The following is a 12,857-nucleotide window of genomic DNA, read 5'->3' as shown; positions in this document are numbered from 1 at the left end:
GGAGAGTATAGTGCATTGTAAGCAATTAACAGATTCTCATTTGTTGGTAAAACATACTGATTTTATGCATAATTTATTAATTAACGTGCAGACTTGCTGCTATCCCAGACCCACTTGGGGATTATAACTGGTTTAAGACGTTTACAGCACTTGCATTCACGGTACCTTTTTTTGGTAAGTTGGTAAAACAGAAAGACATGAGAAAGATTTGATTGCCTAACTAAAGAAGCTCCTTCCAAACCAAGTTCAATTGTTTTGCAAATCCTACATTTAACTTCTAGCCCTCTGATTCTTGATTTCACCACCCCAAGAAAAAGACTGCGTTCAGTCCTTGTAATCAAGTTTAGTTGCCTCGAAAGAGGAACCAGATTTTATTTTCAACATAGTTATTGGTCAAAGATGTAGCCTACTTCTTTGCTATTCCGTTATAATTCTATTGCAGTATTCCAATTCTTTTTTCCTGCTGTGACAACCACCATACAGTTCAAAATTCCTATGATAAATGTAGGATTTGCAGGACAACAGGACATATGCTTGTCTTTGAAATTTCATGTGGATGTATGCTTGTCTTTGAAATTTCTACCCTTGTAAAAAGAGTCTGACTTTCTACCTCACCCATGCTTTTCATAATTTTACATACTTGGAGTCATAGGGCATGGAAACAGTCCCCAGAGCCCAACTTGTCCTGGCCGGCCATACTTCTATCAGATTTCCGCACAACGTCCAATGCTCCAGAGCAAACAATCGAAACTTTAAAAAGGTATGTGGTTAAATGTAATTATATACGTGAATTTTCTTTCTCAGGTGGCGACGGACAAGGTTGCAGAGAAGTTGAGTTCTACTCTCTCATGGGTGAAGAACACAGTGTCTCACACTGTCAGTCAAATGGCTAGTCAAGTGGCAAGCTCATCTACTTCATCGCTGCACACTACATCTTCATCAACAACGCTCTCGACACCTGCACTTTCACCAGGCTCACCAACTGCACTTAGTCCTGATGATTTGGAGCTTCTTGCAAAATTAGAAGAACAAAATAGGTGGGTTTTGTATTGATCCCTGAATCTTAAAAATGTTTAAAAAAAACTGAAGAAAATGATGGGATTTCAGCTGCTGGTTGACATCCACAATGTTTAAACTCTGGTGTACTCGCTATCCACATGAAATGACTTGACCTTGGTAATCAATGATTGAGCAATATAAATTAAGATATCTAAAATATATAATTGTGAGCAGATGTGATTTAATTGATTTGAAAGAGAAATCTTGGCTCTTATTTACGGTGTACAAATGGGAATGTAGAAATAATATTTCTGCCAACACATTTCTTGGTTTCCAGTGCTTGTTATGTTGAAATTTCAGTTAATTAGGTGCTGCTCAAAGGAGATCTTGAAAAACTTTAATTTGCCCTGAACAGAAATTCATAAATACACTCATTCTGCTTGTCTGAGATACCTACCGTGAGTAATGCTTTCCCAATGAAAGGTTAATTGTTAAATGATCTATTGATTTTTGAGCTGTAGAAGCATGCACGTTTAGAGTGTACAGTGCTGAGGCAGAGCTACAACTTGACTAGTTTGCGATATTGTTTATACTCCAAATATGTTGACTTCCATTCCACTTATTTCAACTCAACTTTCAATCCTATCTTTTAACTAACATTTTCTCTTGCGCACTTCTAATTTCCATTCAAAAGCATTTTGGCTATATGCCTCAACCACTTTCTGCAGTGGTAAATTGTACATTCTAGCAATTCTTGGCCAAAATATTTTTTTAAACTTCCCAGTTTGTGTTCCGATATTAACTGTCTTGCGTCTATAGCCCTTACTTTTGGATTTTCCCCAAAGTGGAAGCATTCGCATGACAAAATTTGACCAACAAACCCTCTGGGTTTTTCCAAAATTCTTCCCTTTTCTAAAGAATAAAAAATTACAGGCTGTTTTATCAGTTTCTGTGATTTCCCAATACTGATCCTGTCTTTGTAAAAATATTGTGTATATTCTCCTGTACTTTTATGCCTTTCCCCAAGAAATGCGCACAGTACTCTTAGCACAGCCTGATCATGCTACTCATATCCTCATTAATATTTCCCAGTCCTAATAAATGTTTAACAAATTACCTTTGAAGTGCTCTGTTCATGTCATAAGGAATAGGAGTTGAATGAGGCCATTCAGCCCATCAAGTCTACTCCACCATTCAATCATGGCTGATCTATCTCCCTCCTAACCCCATTCTCCTGCCTTCTCCCAGTCACCCCTGATACCTGTACTAATCAAGAATCTATCTATCTCTGCCTTAAAAATATCCACTGACTTGGCCTCTGCAGCCTTCTGTGGCAAAGAATTCCACAGATTCACCACCCTCTGACTAAAGAAATTTCTCCTCATCTCCTTGGTGGCTCAGCGGTAGAGTTGCTGCCTTACAGTGGTTGTAGCGCCGGAGACCCGTGTTCGAGCCCAACTACGGGTGCTGTCTGTACGGGGCTTGTACGTTCTCTCCGTGACCGCGTAGGTTTTCTCCGAGATCTTTGATTTCCTTCCACAGTCCAAAGACGTACAGGTCATGTAGGTAAATTGGCTTGGTAAATGTAAAAAATTGTCCTTGGTGTGTTAATATGCGGAGATCACTGGTCGGTGCGGACCTGGTTGGCCGAAGGGCCTGTTTCTGCACTGTATCTTCAAACTAAACTAGTCCTGGACTCTCCCACTAGTGGAGACATCCTCTCCACATCCACTCTATCCAAGCCTTTCACTACTCTGTATGTTACAACGAGGTCCCCCCCTCGTTCTTCTTAACTCCAGCTAGTACAGGCCCAGTGCCGATAAACAGTCATCATGAGTTAACCTACTAATTCCTGGGATCGGTCTTGTAAACCTCCTCTGGACCTACTGGAGCCAGCAAATCTTTCCTCGGATATGGCACCCAAAATTGCTCACAATATCCAAATGTGGCCTTACCAGCGCTTTATAGAGCCTCAACATTCCATCCCTCTTTTTGTGTACAAACCCTCATGAAACAAATGCTAGCATTGAATTTGCCTTCCTTCTGTTGTTGATCTGGATCATGTTTCGTCTGGCCCATGCCTTGCACTTGTCCTCGGTGTGATCTTTGTCATTTCTCCCCTGCCCCACCACAGCATGATGTTTGCTGCTTCACTATCCCAGTGTGTCCCTGCAAGTCCAACTGAGCTGGAGGATTCCCTATCATGGGCAACCATCTGGTAGTGGTCTGTGAGCGGCAGATACTGTTTGTTTCAGCAGTGTATCTGGAGGCCTTGTGCTAGACTACTTTATCGGTTTCAAAATTTTCTGATAATCAGAAAATTAAAAAATAGTTGCAGGGGATGAAAATAATTACAAATTAAAATAGATTATTAATAATACATTTAATTGATATTTAAAAAAAAATCACATACAAATTTACATAAATACCTGAATTTGATTAAGATTGTCCTTGATTTGAGCTCCACTTCAGTTTTCCCCTTTATGTTCCTTGGTGCCACACCAATCTCTTCCAACTCTCACAAGGTGTGATAGCTGTGGTCTGTGTAAAGCTGAGGAGCTGAATGCGATGTGTCTGCAGCCCTTTAGTTTGACACGAGGGATATTCACCCGGGTGTTCATTGCTGGGTACAATGGTCAAGTAGAAGATTCGGAACGTGCCATGGTTTGCTTTGCTGTCAGATGGAAATTCCCTCCAGATAATCTAGTAACAGGACAAAATCAGTCCAATATTTTCAAACAGTGTTGAGACTTTGCTAAATGAATTGTAAATTCCATGAGACCACAATATTGTAATTACGTCACTAGTGTAGACATGCAAAGACATTATTTAAAAACATGATTTACAATCTTTGCTGAAGTTGGAATAAAATCTTCATGCCAGAAATTGTGACTGTGTAAGTATATATAATATGTATAAAAACCTTGCATTTTACACATGCTTGATTTACACGTTTTTAAAATACCATGTTTATCCAATTACTATCAAAGTTTAATCTATATACTCTTTTTGTAATAATACGCTCAAATCTATGCCTGGCAAACTTGCACATCAGCAGCTTTCAAAGTTATCTTGTAAGTTCAGTTCTGCTTAATAGAAGGAACATTCAAATGATTAGCTGCAGCTATTAAGTTATATGTTTAAATGTGTCTGCCTTTGGGATATATTTTTCCAATTACGGAGCACAAGCAGCTAATTTTCAATTTTTATGCTGACGGTTAGTATCATGCATTTCAGGTACAGCATTGTACCGATGGAAAGCTTTCTTATGTTGTAGGAAGTCATTTCCCCTCATTTATTTCAATTGGCAACGTAGTCACATGCAGTGCCTCGCAGATGTTTGATTTATGGAATAGGAATTCGAGGGGTAACTTGTTCATACAAAGGGTGGTGGATGTATGGAACAAGTGCCAGAGGAGGTAGTTGAGGCTGGAACTATCCCATCGTTTAAGAAACAGTTGGATAGGTACATGGATAGGACAGGTTTGGAGGGTTATGGACCAAGCGAAGTTAAGTGGGACTAGGGTAGCTGGGACATTGTTGGCTGGAGTTACAGAGATAGGTTGAATAAGTTAGGTCTTTATTCTCTGGAGCGCAGAAGGTTAAGGGGGGACCTGATAGAGGTCTTTAAAATGATGAGAGGGATAGACAGAGTTGATGTGGACAAGCTTTTCCCTTTGAGAATAGGGAAGATTCAAACAAGAGGACATGACTTCAGAATTAAGGGACAGAAGTTTAGGGGTAATATGAGGGGGAACTTCTTTACGCAGAGAGTGGTGGCGGTGTGGAATGAGCTCCCAGTGGAAGTGGTGGAGGCAGGTTCATTGGTATCATTTAAAAATAAATTGGATAGGCATATGGATGAGAAGGGAATGGAGGGTTATGGTATGAGTGCAGGCAGGTGGGACTAAGGGGAAACAAAAATTTGTTCGGCATGGACTTGTAGGGCCGAGATGGCCTGTTTCCGTGCTGTAATTGTTATATGGTTATATGGTGTTGGCAAATTTGGCTGAAGGGCCTGCTTCCACAATGTATCGCTCTATGACTCTATATAACACTATGTGCTTTTTGTTTTACACACTGCTTTTCAAACCCATAAAACACAAGGTGCCTGTAATGGATTTTCATTAAAAACATAGTTGATTCAATATCAGCAATTGGGATGGAAATCCTGTTTTGGTTGTCTGGGTTTAGCTGCAATATCCTTAATTCTTAGCTACCCTTTAAAATGACCACTCTTGCCACCTCTACTGTAACAAATGTCATCAACCTAACAATCAGATTTGGACATAGAAATGGCAAAAAAGTGCTTGTCATTCAAACCTGGCCAGAGGATTGAGGACCTACACAAAATGGAAATGCTTTCTCACAGCCTGATTTGATCATTCTCGAAGAATCATTTCTTTCAGCCAGTGCCCCCATCATTATCCCTATGCATGTTCTGTCTCGGCGACAGAATAAATCCTCCAGAGTTACCAGTGAGATAATATACAGTTGGTTGTCCGTCATCCTTGATATTAATTCTGGACCTCTCGAGCCAAAACGTCACTCATTCCTTCTATCCAGAGATGATGCCAGCCCCGCTGAGTTGCTCCAGCATTTTGCGTCTATCTTCTGAGCCCTTTAAAATCAGGTCACTCACAAGGAAGTGTTTATGGCAGTTTTGATCTTTTAATTATGACGTTCCACCCATCCACACATGGTTAATTGGTACATCTTTCTTTTGAACACCACTTTGAAGGAAAACTGAGATTAGCAAGGCCAAACAAAGTACTCTGTATAGGGGCCTTCAGTGTCCTTACCTAAGCCTGGTTTGCAGACCCATCACAGGTGCGTTGTCTAAATACTGGATGAGTGACTGAGCCTGCAACTGCCAAAAGAGAACTACGCTGTTAAAAGTGAACCAGCTTGAGGAAGATAGAACTAAATCATCCTCTACAATTGATCTTGCAATTGCACCTGTCCATGATAATATTAATAGACCAGTGCACAATCCTGGTGCGGTCAAAGGTCTGCCTTCAACTGAGGGCCACCTTCCATTATGTTGTGTGGCAACAATGGATAGTTTAAAAACAGATAAAGCTGGAACTTGCACTCCTAGAGCAGAGTTTATTTGTCAAAACTATCATAAACATTTCATCTTGCTGAAAAATTTCAAAAGCTTAAAAATATATTAACATGTCATTTAGATTTGGAAAACAATCTTGGTAACATGTGAGAGATTTCATTTAATGTTGTGGTTTGAAATGTTGTTGAGATTCCTGTGGCTGATGTTCAGTATTCAAATCAAGGGCAAAGAAGATTCTTTACATCTTAGGCAAAGCTATTTATCGCAAGATCAAGTGCAGGACATTTGTCCTGAATTTAAGCTTGTGCACTGAACAGCATGAGGTATGCAGTGTTTTGGTGAAGCGGGCTGCTCTGCAGTAAATCACAGAGGATTTCTGCTTTCACGCACGGAATTCTGAATTTACTTTCAATTATGGAGTGAAAATGCCGACAGTTTCACCATCGTTATCCTTCAAAATGTGGGCCCATTAATTTTCTGTTTGTGCCGCTGATTCCACAGGTAGGCTGCGGCAATGTCATTTACAGAGTGAAGGTCTGTATGTTATTGCAACATTATCAGGGCATGCTCAGTACTTGAAAACAAGATATAGTCGGTGGGAGGAGACTCTGTTGTTTAAAGTCCAGGTGGCAGACCACAGTTTATTTGTTCAGGCTAACTGGGCTAGTGATAGTTTTTTTAATTGCATTGGAGAATTATGAGCCTCACAAGGTAGGGAGTTTTTCCATTGACAATAGTGTTCTTTTGTGCGGAAGCTGCCTATTAATCGCAGCTGGCCAAAACATGTTGGCAACAGAAAGAAAAGTTCAGTGAAATTGACCATGTGGATTAAAGCGCATTTAATGTTCTAATTAATTATTTGCAATTGGTTCAATGTATTTAATTTATTAATATTACTTTATTTTGCTTACCATTGTTTAAGCGTGTGTATCTTTCCTCGAATCTGCTGTTTTAAAATGTGATTAGTTTTATCAAGAGGCTGACTGCCAGGAGTCAGGGGGTAGCCTCACTTGGAGAGAACAAGCGGTGGCAGCTGAAGACGGGTTCTCGAGGTTGTAAAGGGGATTGGATTTAAGGTGTTGAGACCCGAGAGAAGCAGTTTGGGGGGGGGGGGGGGGGGGGAGGAAAGATGTGAAACTAGGGAGGGACCATGTTACGTGAGTTGTGTGGCATGAGATTTGCTGAGGTAAAAGGTACGATCATGTGTTCACGTCCATTCACGTTTGTGGTAAATTAGTTTGTGTGAGCTAGGATAGGGTGGATGCTGTAATCTGTGCAGTAGAGACCACATCTAATTGTTTTAACCCTTCTTGCCAGTAGACCAAGATTGCACTCTGTCCATGTGGTCACTGGGCTATCCCTTCTTAACAAGATTCAAACACAGACGTAGTCCACTCAGTAACTTCAATACGTGCATTGCCATTGACTTTAAGACTCACAGTATGTCCAAGGCAAAGAAGATAAATTGATTGGCACCTTAACCACCTTACTAAACATTCACTTTAGCTACTTCATCTACTTTATTCACTTCACCTTTATCTGGAGTATTGTGTGCAGTTTTGGTCCCCTAATTTGAGGAAGGACATTCTTGCTATTGAGGGAGTGCAGCGTAGGTTTACAAGGTTAATTCCCGGGATGGCGAACTGTCATATGCTGAGAGAATGGAGCGGCTGGGCTTGTACACTCTGGAGTAGAAGGATGAGAGGGGATCTTATTGAAACATAAGGGTTTGGACACGTTAGAGGCAGGAAACATGTTCCCAATGTCGGGGGGAGTCCAGAACCAGGGGCCACAGTTTAAATATAAGGGGTAAGAACGGAGACGAGGAAACACTTTTTCTCACAGTTGTGTGTGGAATCTCTGCCTCAGAGGGCGGTGAGGCTGGTGGTTACTTTCAAGGAGAGCTAGATAGGGATCAGATACCCAGGGGATATGGGGAGAAGGCAGGAACGGGACAATTGGGGATGATCAGCCATGATCATATTGAATGGCGGTGCTGGCTCGAAGGGCCGAATAGCCTACTCCTGCACCTATTGTCTATTGTCTATCACGGGAGTATAATGACTCCAAAGCCATTATCCCCAGATACTCTTTGGAGTTCAAAATAGTTTCTTTGTCGCATCCCAATTCAGTGACTTTTTCAACATGGAGCAGGTGCATGAGTCCACCACCGGTTCAATATTTGTTTCTAAGATAAACCATGGAAATATAAATGTTCCTTAGTCCACAGGGTCAGAATCAGGCAAATTCCTAAGTGATAGAACTGAGATTATCTTCACCACATAGACAAGGTGGCCTCTCATCTTCTCAAAGGCATTGGGATTGGCAATAAATCAAAGCCTTGTTTACATCCCATGAATTAATGGAACACTTTGTACACTACTGGGTTGATAAGCAAATATTTTTGAGTTGTTTGAGATCCATGCTTGCATACAACTGTATAGCACACGGTTCCCTGCTGAGGAGATGTTGTGTAAATCTATTTAGAAAACAAATAACAGATTAACTAGTTGCTGCTTTTGAAGATTGCTGAAAAGGTCATAGAGACATACAGCACCAAAATAGGTCTGTTGGCCCAACTTGGCCCTGCCGACCAAGGTGCACCATCTAAGCTTGTCACCTTTGCTCGTATTTGGCCCATATCCCTCTTAACCTTTTCTATCCATGTACCTGTCCAAATGTCTTTTAAAAGTTGTTATAGTACCCGTCTCAAACACTTCCTCTGGAAGCTCATTCTACATGCACCATGCTCCGTGTGGAAAAGGTCCCGCCTCTGGTTCTTATTAAATTGTTCAACTCTCACAAACTTATGACCGCTAATTCTTGATTTTCCTAGCCTGTGAAAAAGACTCTCTTCACCCTAAAGGGCCTGTCCCACTTTGCGATTTATTTTTTTCTGGCGACTGCTGGCGCCATATCAGGGTCGCCAAAAGATTTTGAACATTTCAAAATCGAGCGGCGGCAAAAAAATGTTGCGACACTTGGAAAAAACCGCCACGCGTCATACGTCGTCACCACATCACGCCGCATATTTTTCGGTGACCTGATACGTCAGTCAATGATACCGGTAGTCGCCGAAAACAATCAGCAAGTGGGACAGGCCGTTAACTATTCCCCGCATGATCTCCTACAACTCTATAAAATCACCCTTTGGCCTCCTGCCCTCCATGGAATAAACCCCTAGCCATCCCAACTTCTCCCTGTACCTCTTCCACTTTCAGGGAACAGTGTATTTGTACTCCCAGATTCCTCTGCACGACATATTAGCTATCTTCCCTCCACACCAGTGGCTCTCTGCCTTTTTCATTCATCGATCAAACATTTGCACTTGCGGCCTATATTTTAAGGATGGATAATTATGTCAATTTTCAAAATGTTTTACTTTGATTTGCAGCTTATTAATCACAAAATTAAAGTAGGTAAATAAGTTTTATTTATTTAGCACGTTTTAAGTCAACTCGCATTGACACCAAAGTGCTTTACATAAATTAAAGAATAAATTTCCATACAAACCATAGAAAAAGGTTAAAAATAAATAAAGAAAGAAAATGGACACAACACACTATAGAGTTCAACACAAACGTCCCCCCACAGCAGAATCAAAAAATTCCACTGTGGGGAAAGGCACCAGAAAGTTAAGTCCTCTTCCTCTGAAACACCCGAGGTCGGGGCCCATTTGTGGCCTTGCAGCCAGTCCGATGATTTTCAGGGCACTCTTGCCGTGAAGATGGAACTCCGGCGTCGGGTGAAACAATTCCTCAAGCGGCTTGGAAAGTCTGGAGCGGCTGCCTCCTCCCCGGAGACCGGGGCACTCGTAGACCTCAGGCCGCGCCGGTTGGAGCTCCGACTATGGACGGTGAACTCGATCCCAGGCTCCGTGGTGCTCCAAATCCAGCGCCGCCCGCGGCCGGACGCCCGCAACCACAGCCAAAGTCTCCGCTATAAGATCTTGAGACGCAGCTCCGCGATGTTGGGAGTCGGCGGCCACAGCGCTCCGGAGCTTACCGCACGGTGACCCGGTAAGGCATCGCCCGCTCCGTGGCTCAGCTCCGTGATGGTGTCCTTGCGCTGTGCCGCCGCCGAAGCTGTAGTCCCGGCCGGTCCCGACAGGAAACGTTGCTCCATTCTCGATGGTAGGCCTCTCCGACCAGGTAGGTGACTAAGAATTAAAGTTTCCCCCTTCCACACCCCCACCCACCACATAAAAGACCTCCACTAACATGACAGGATTTAAAATACAAAAAGGTGAAGAGACGGACTGCGGGCAGGCTGCCATACACAGACGGCGCCCACTCCTGCACATCCGCCATCCGAGAGTATCAAATAAAAAGTAAACAAATCATTGTACACAAAATTAAAGCATTAATTAAAAAAATAAAAATTTACGGCCCACTATCAATCTTTCGCAGCCCAATTTTGGGCTGCTGCCATAGGTTGGAAACCAGCGCTCTACACTCACTCCTAATGCAGGTCTCAAACTGCAATGTCAACTATCCCTTTGCATCTTGACCCGCTGGGTTCTTCCAGCAGTTTGTTTATGCTCCAGATTTTAGCATCTGCACTTTTATAGTTCTTAAACACTTGGCTAGAAGAGTAGTGTCTCAATTACTTTTTTTCAGACCCGTAGAAAATTGTGTTGTGTTGTTGCCAAAGTAACGTCCCTTTTTCCCAGCAAGACACATATTTAGCAGATTTGTATGTTTTATGAAATGCTGAAACCAGCCTTGAATGTTTGGCAATTTCAATTCGTGTTCTTTCAAGTCTTGCTTTTCCCTAGATCATCACCAACTTGGTGATGCAGACATTGATCCCAATCTCCTAACCACATATTTAACCCTATTTTATTCTCTCCTTTATAACATCTGTTATCCATAATACATTTTTAGGGGTAACATGAGGGCACTGGATTCTACTTTGTCTGCATTGATTAGGATTGTTTCATTGTCAATGCTGCCTGATTTAATAAATGTTTAATGTCCTCAAAATACCCACTTTATCCATATTTGCAAATTAGATAACTTTTAGTATTGATCTTTAAAGCTTGCTTGATTTCTTGGAAGGGGTGCAATCCCCAGGACAACTGAGCATATGTCCTGAGACTGCTTTGCTGTCTTAAACTATACTCAGAATAGTGAATCCTGCCCTGAAAATAAACCGCGCACTGTGATTTTACAAAAGACAAAATTGTGAAACGTATTGAGTTGAGATTGACGTGCGTGTTTTGTTACACGGGGGGGGGGAATTCATATGCTTTACGAATGCAGTGTGTGTGTTCAGAAACTTGCCAGTGTTTCCCTGCTTTAGTTGAATGTGCGCTGATATTTGTGAGCACTGTCACGATGGACTGTGGTTATCATTATCCCTTCTCCTCATGTTGCTTTGTCTTTCCTTTTAAAAATTTTTTAAATTGTTCCTCACTCTTACTCCCCCCCTGCGTTATGCTGGTTAAACTGTAATCCACAGCTCATATTGAGTTCACCAGCACTCTAATCCTTGCCCAATTCAAGTGAAGCCCATCCAAATAGTCTAGCTCCTTTTTCCTCCAGTATTGGAGCCAATGCCCTTGATTAACCCTTATTACTGCCACGTAAATCTTTGAATTATGCATTTATTTCCCTGATTCTTCCTTGCTCTATGCCAATGTGCATGAGATTATGCAGTACAAAAACTTTTGGCCCAACTCATCCGTGTCGATAAAGATGTCAGTCTGATGTAGTTCAATTTCCTCGCGTTTGGCCCAAAACCCTCTGAATCTTTTCTATCCGTGTATGTGTCCAAATGTCTTTTAAACATTGTATTTGTACCCGTCTCCAGCTTCCATTATTACAATGGTATTTTTTTTATACCACAACGCCAATAATCTGTTGCGCCACAAAGCTACCATCAGCCTCCTCATCCAACTGCCAGTTTCTTTTCGCATTGACACAGGCTGCAAACACCTCACACCTATTGGACCAGTGCATGGACGAAACTCCTGCAATACAATCATCTTAGTCCACAAATCTGCCTCACTCGTATCACTCTTAAATAACAAATTGTAGAGTGTTTAATAAAAAGTTTGTTACAATCTGCTGGAACAAAATATCCAGTTATCTTTCTGCTTCATTGATGCTTTTCAGTGCCCAACTCATCAAATCCAAGCCAAATTTATTTGGCCAGTAAACACTAACCGCAGATTTTGTTAATCCTAACCTGGAATTTCCATGATTTCCCGAATACCACATCTGCCACGCATCAGCTACCTTGCCACGTATGAATTAAATATTTATTTTGTCATATAGTTTTGTCATCATTAGTTTTATTGGCAAAATTCCATGCTCTGGATTCTGTGCAAAGCTTTTAGCTGGAACCATAGAGTATTTCCTGGACATCAGCATCTTTGTGACACCTGCTTAATTGGTTTTAGCTGGTTACCCAAGCTCCGAGGAGACTACCTTGTTTACCACCTTGTTTATCACTGCAGATTGAAACTGCAAGGTTAACAGAATTTAATTCTAAAACCAAATTAAACAAGGTTCTAAAATTAAACTATAAACACCAACTGACCAAGATTTACATTCCAGGGATGCTCTGCTAAAGACATAACATCCACAGCATTCCGACATAGGTAATAAAGATTCACGACCCTCTGAGGGAAACTTGTGCTCCCCCGATTGAGACACCCACCAAGGGAACTATCTTTGCAATGTGTGAAAATTTCATGTAGTTTCGTGTGTTGGGTCAGGAACTTGCCCCAAAAAAGCTACTCGGCCCACAGCCTAGGTGGGACCCCTTTAAATCTTGTGTTTTC

At 41.6% G+C, this 12,857-nt stretch overlaps 1 protein-coding gene across 4 annotated transcripts in view; it reads left to right on the top strand.

The window, feature by feature from the left end:
* Positions 1–12,857, top strand: part of evi5a (ecotropic viral integration site 5a) — a 131,055-nt gene that overhangs the window by 32,365 nt on the left and 85,833 nt on the right. For all 4 annotated transcript variants that reach the window (XM_055641411.1, XM_055641410.1, XM_055641413.1 and 1 more), the window contains exon 4: positions 805–1,037. In XM_055641411.1, coding sequence (XP_055497386.1) covers positions 805–1,037 — 233 coding nt within the window. The remainder of the gene's footprint in view (positions 1–804; positions 1,038–12,857) is intronic.

The sequence above is a fragment of the Leucoraja erinacea genome, chromosome 10 (assembly GCF_028641065.1).
Source record: "Leucoraja erinacea ecotype New England chromosome 10, Leri_hhj_1, whole genome shotgun sequence".
NCBI lineage: Eukaryota > Metazoa > Chordata > Chondrichthyes > Rajiformes > Rajidae > Leucoraja > Leucoraja erinaceus.
The sequence above is the reverse complement of the archived record's forward strand: the minus strand, read 5'-3'. Positions and strand labels throughout refer to the sequence as shown.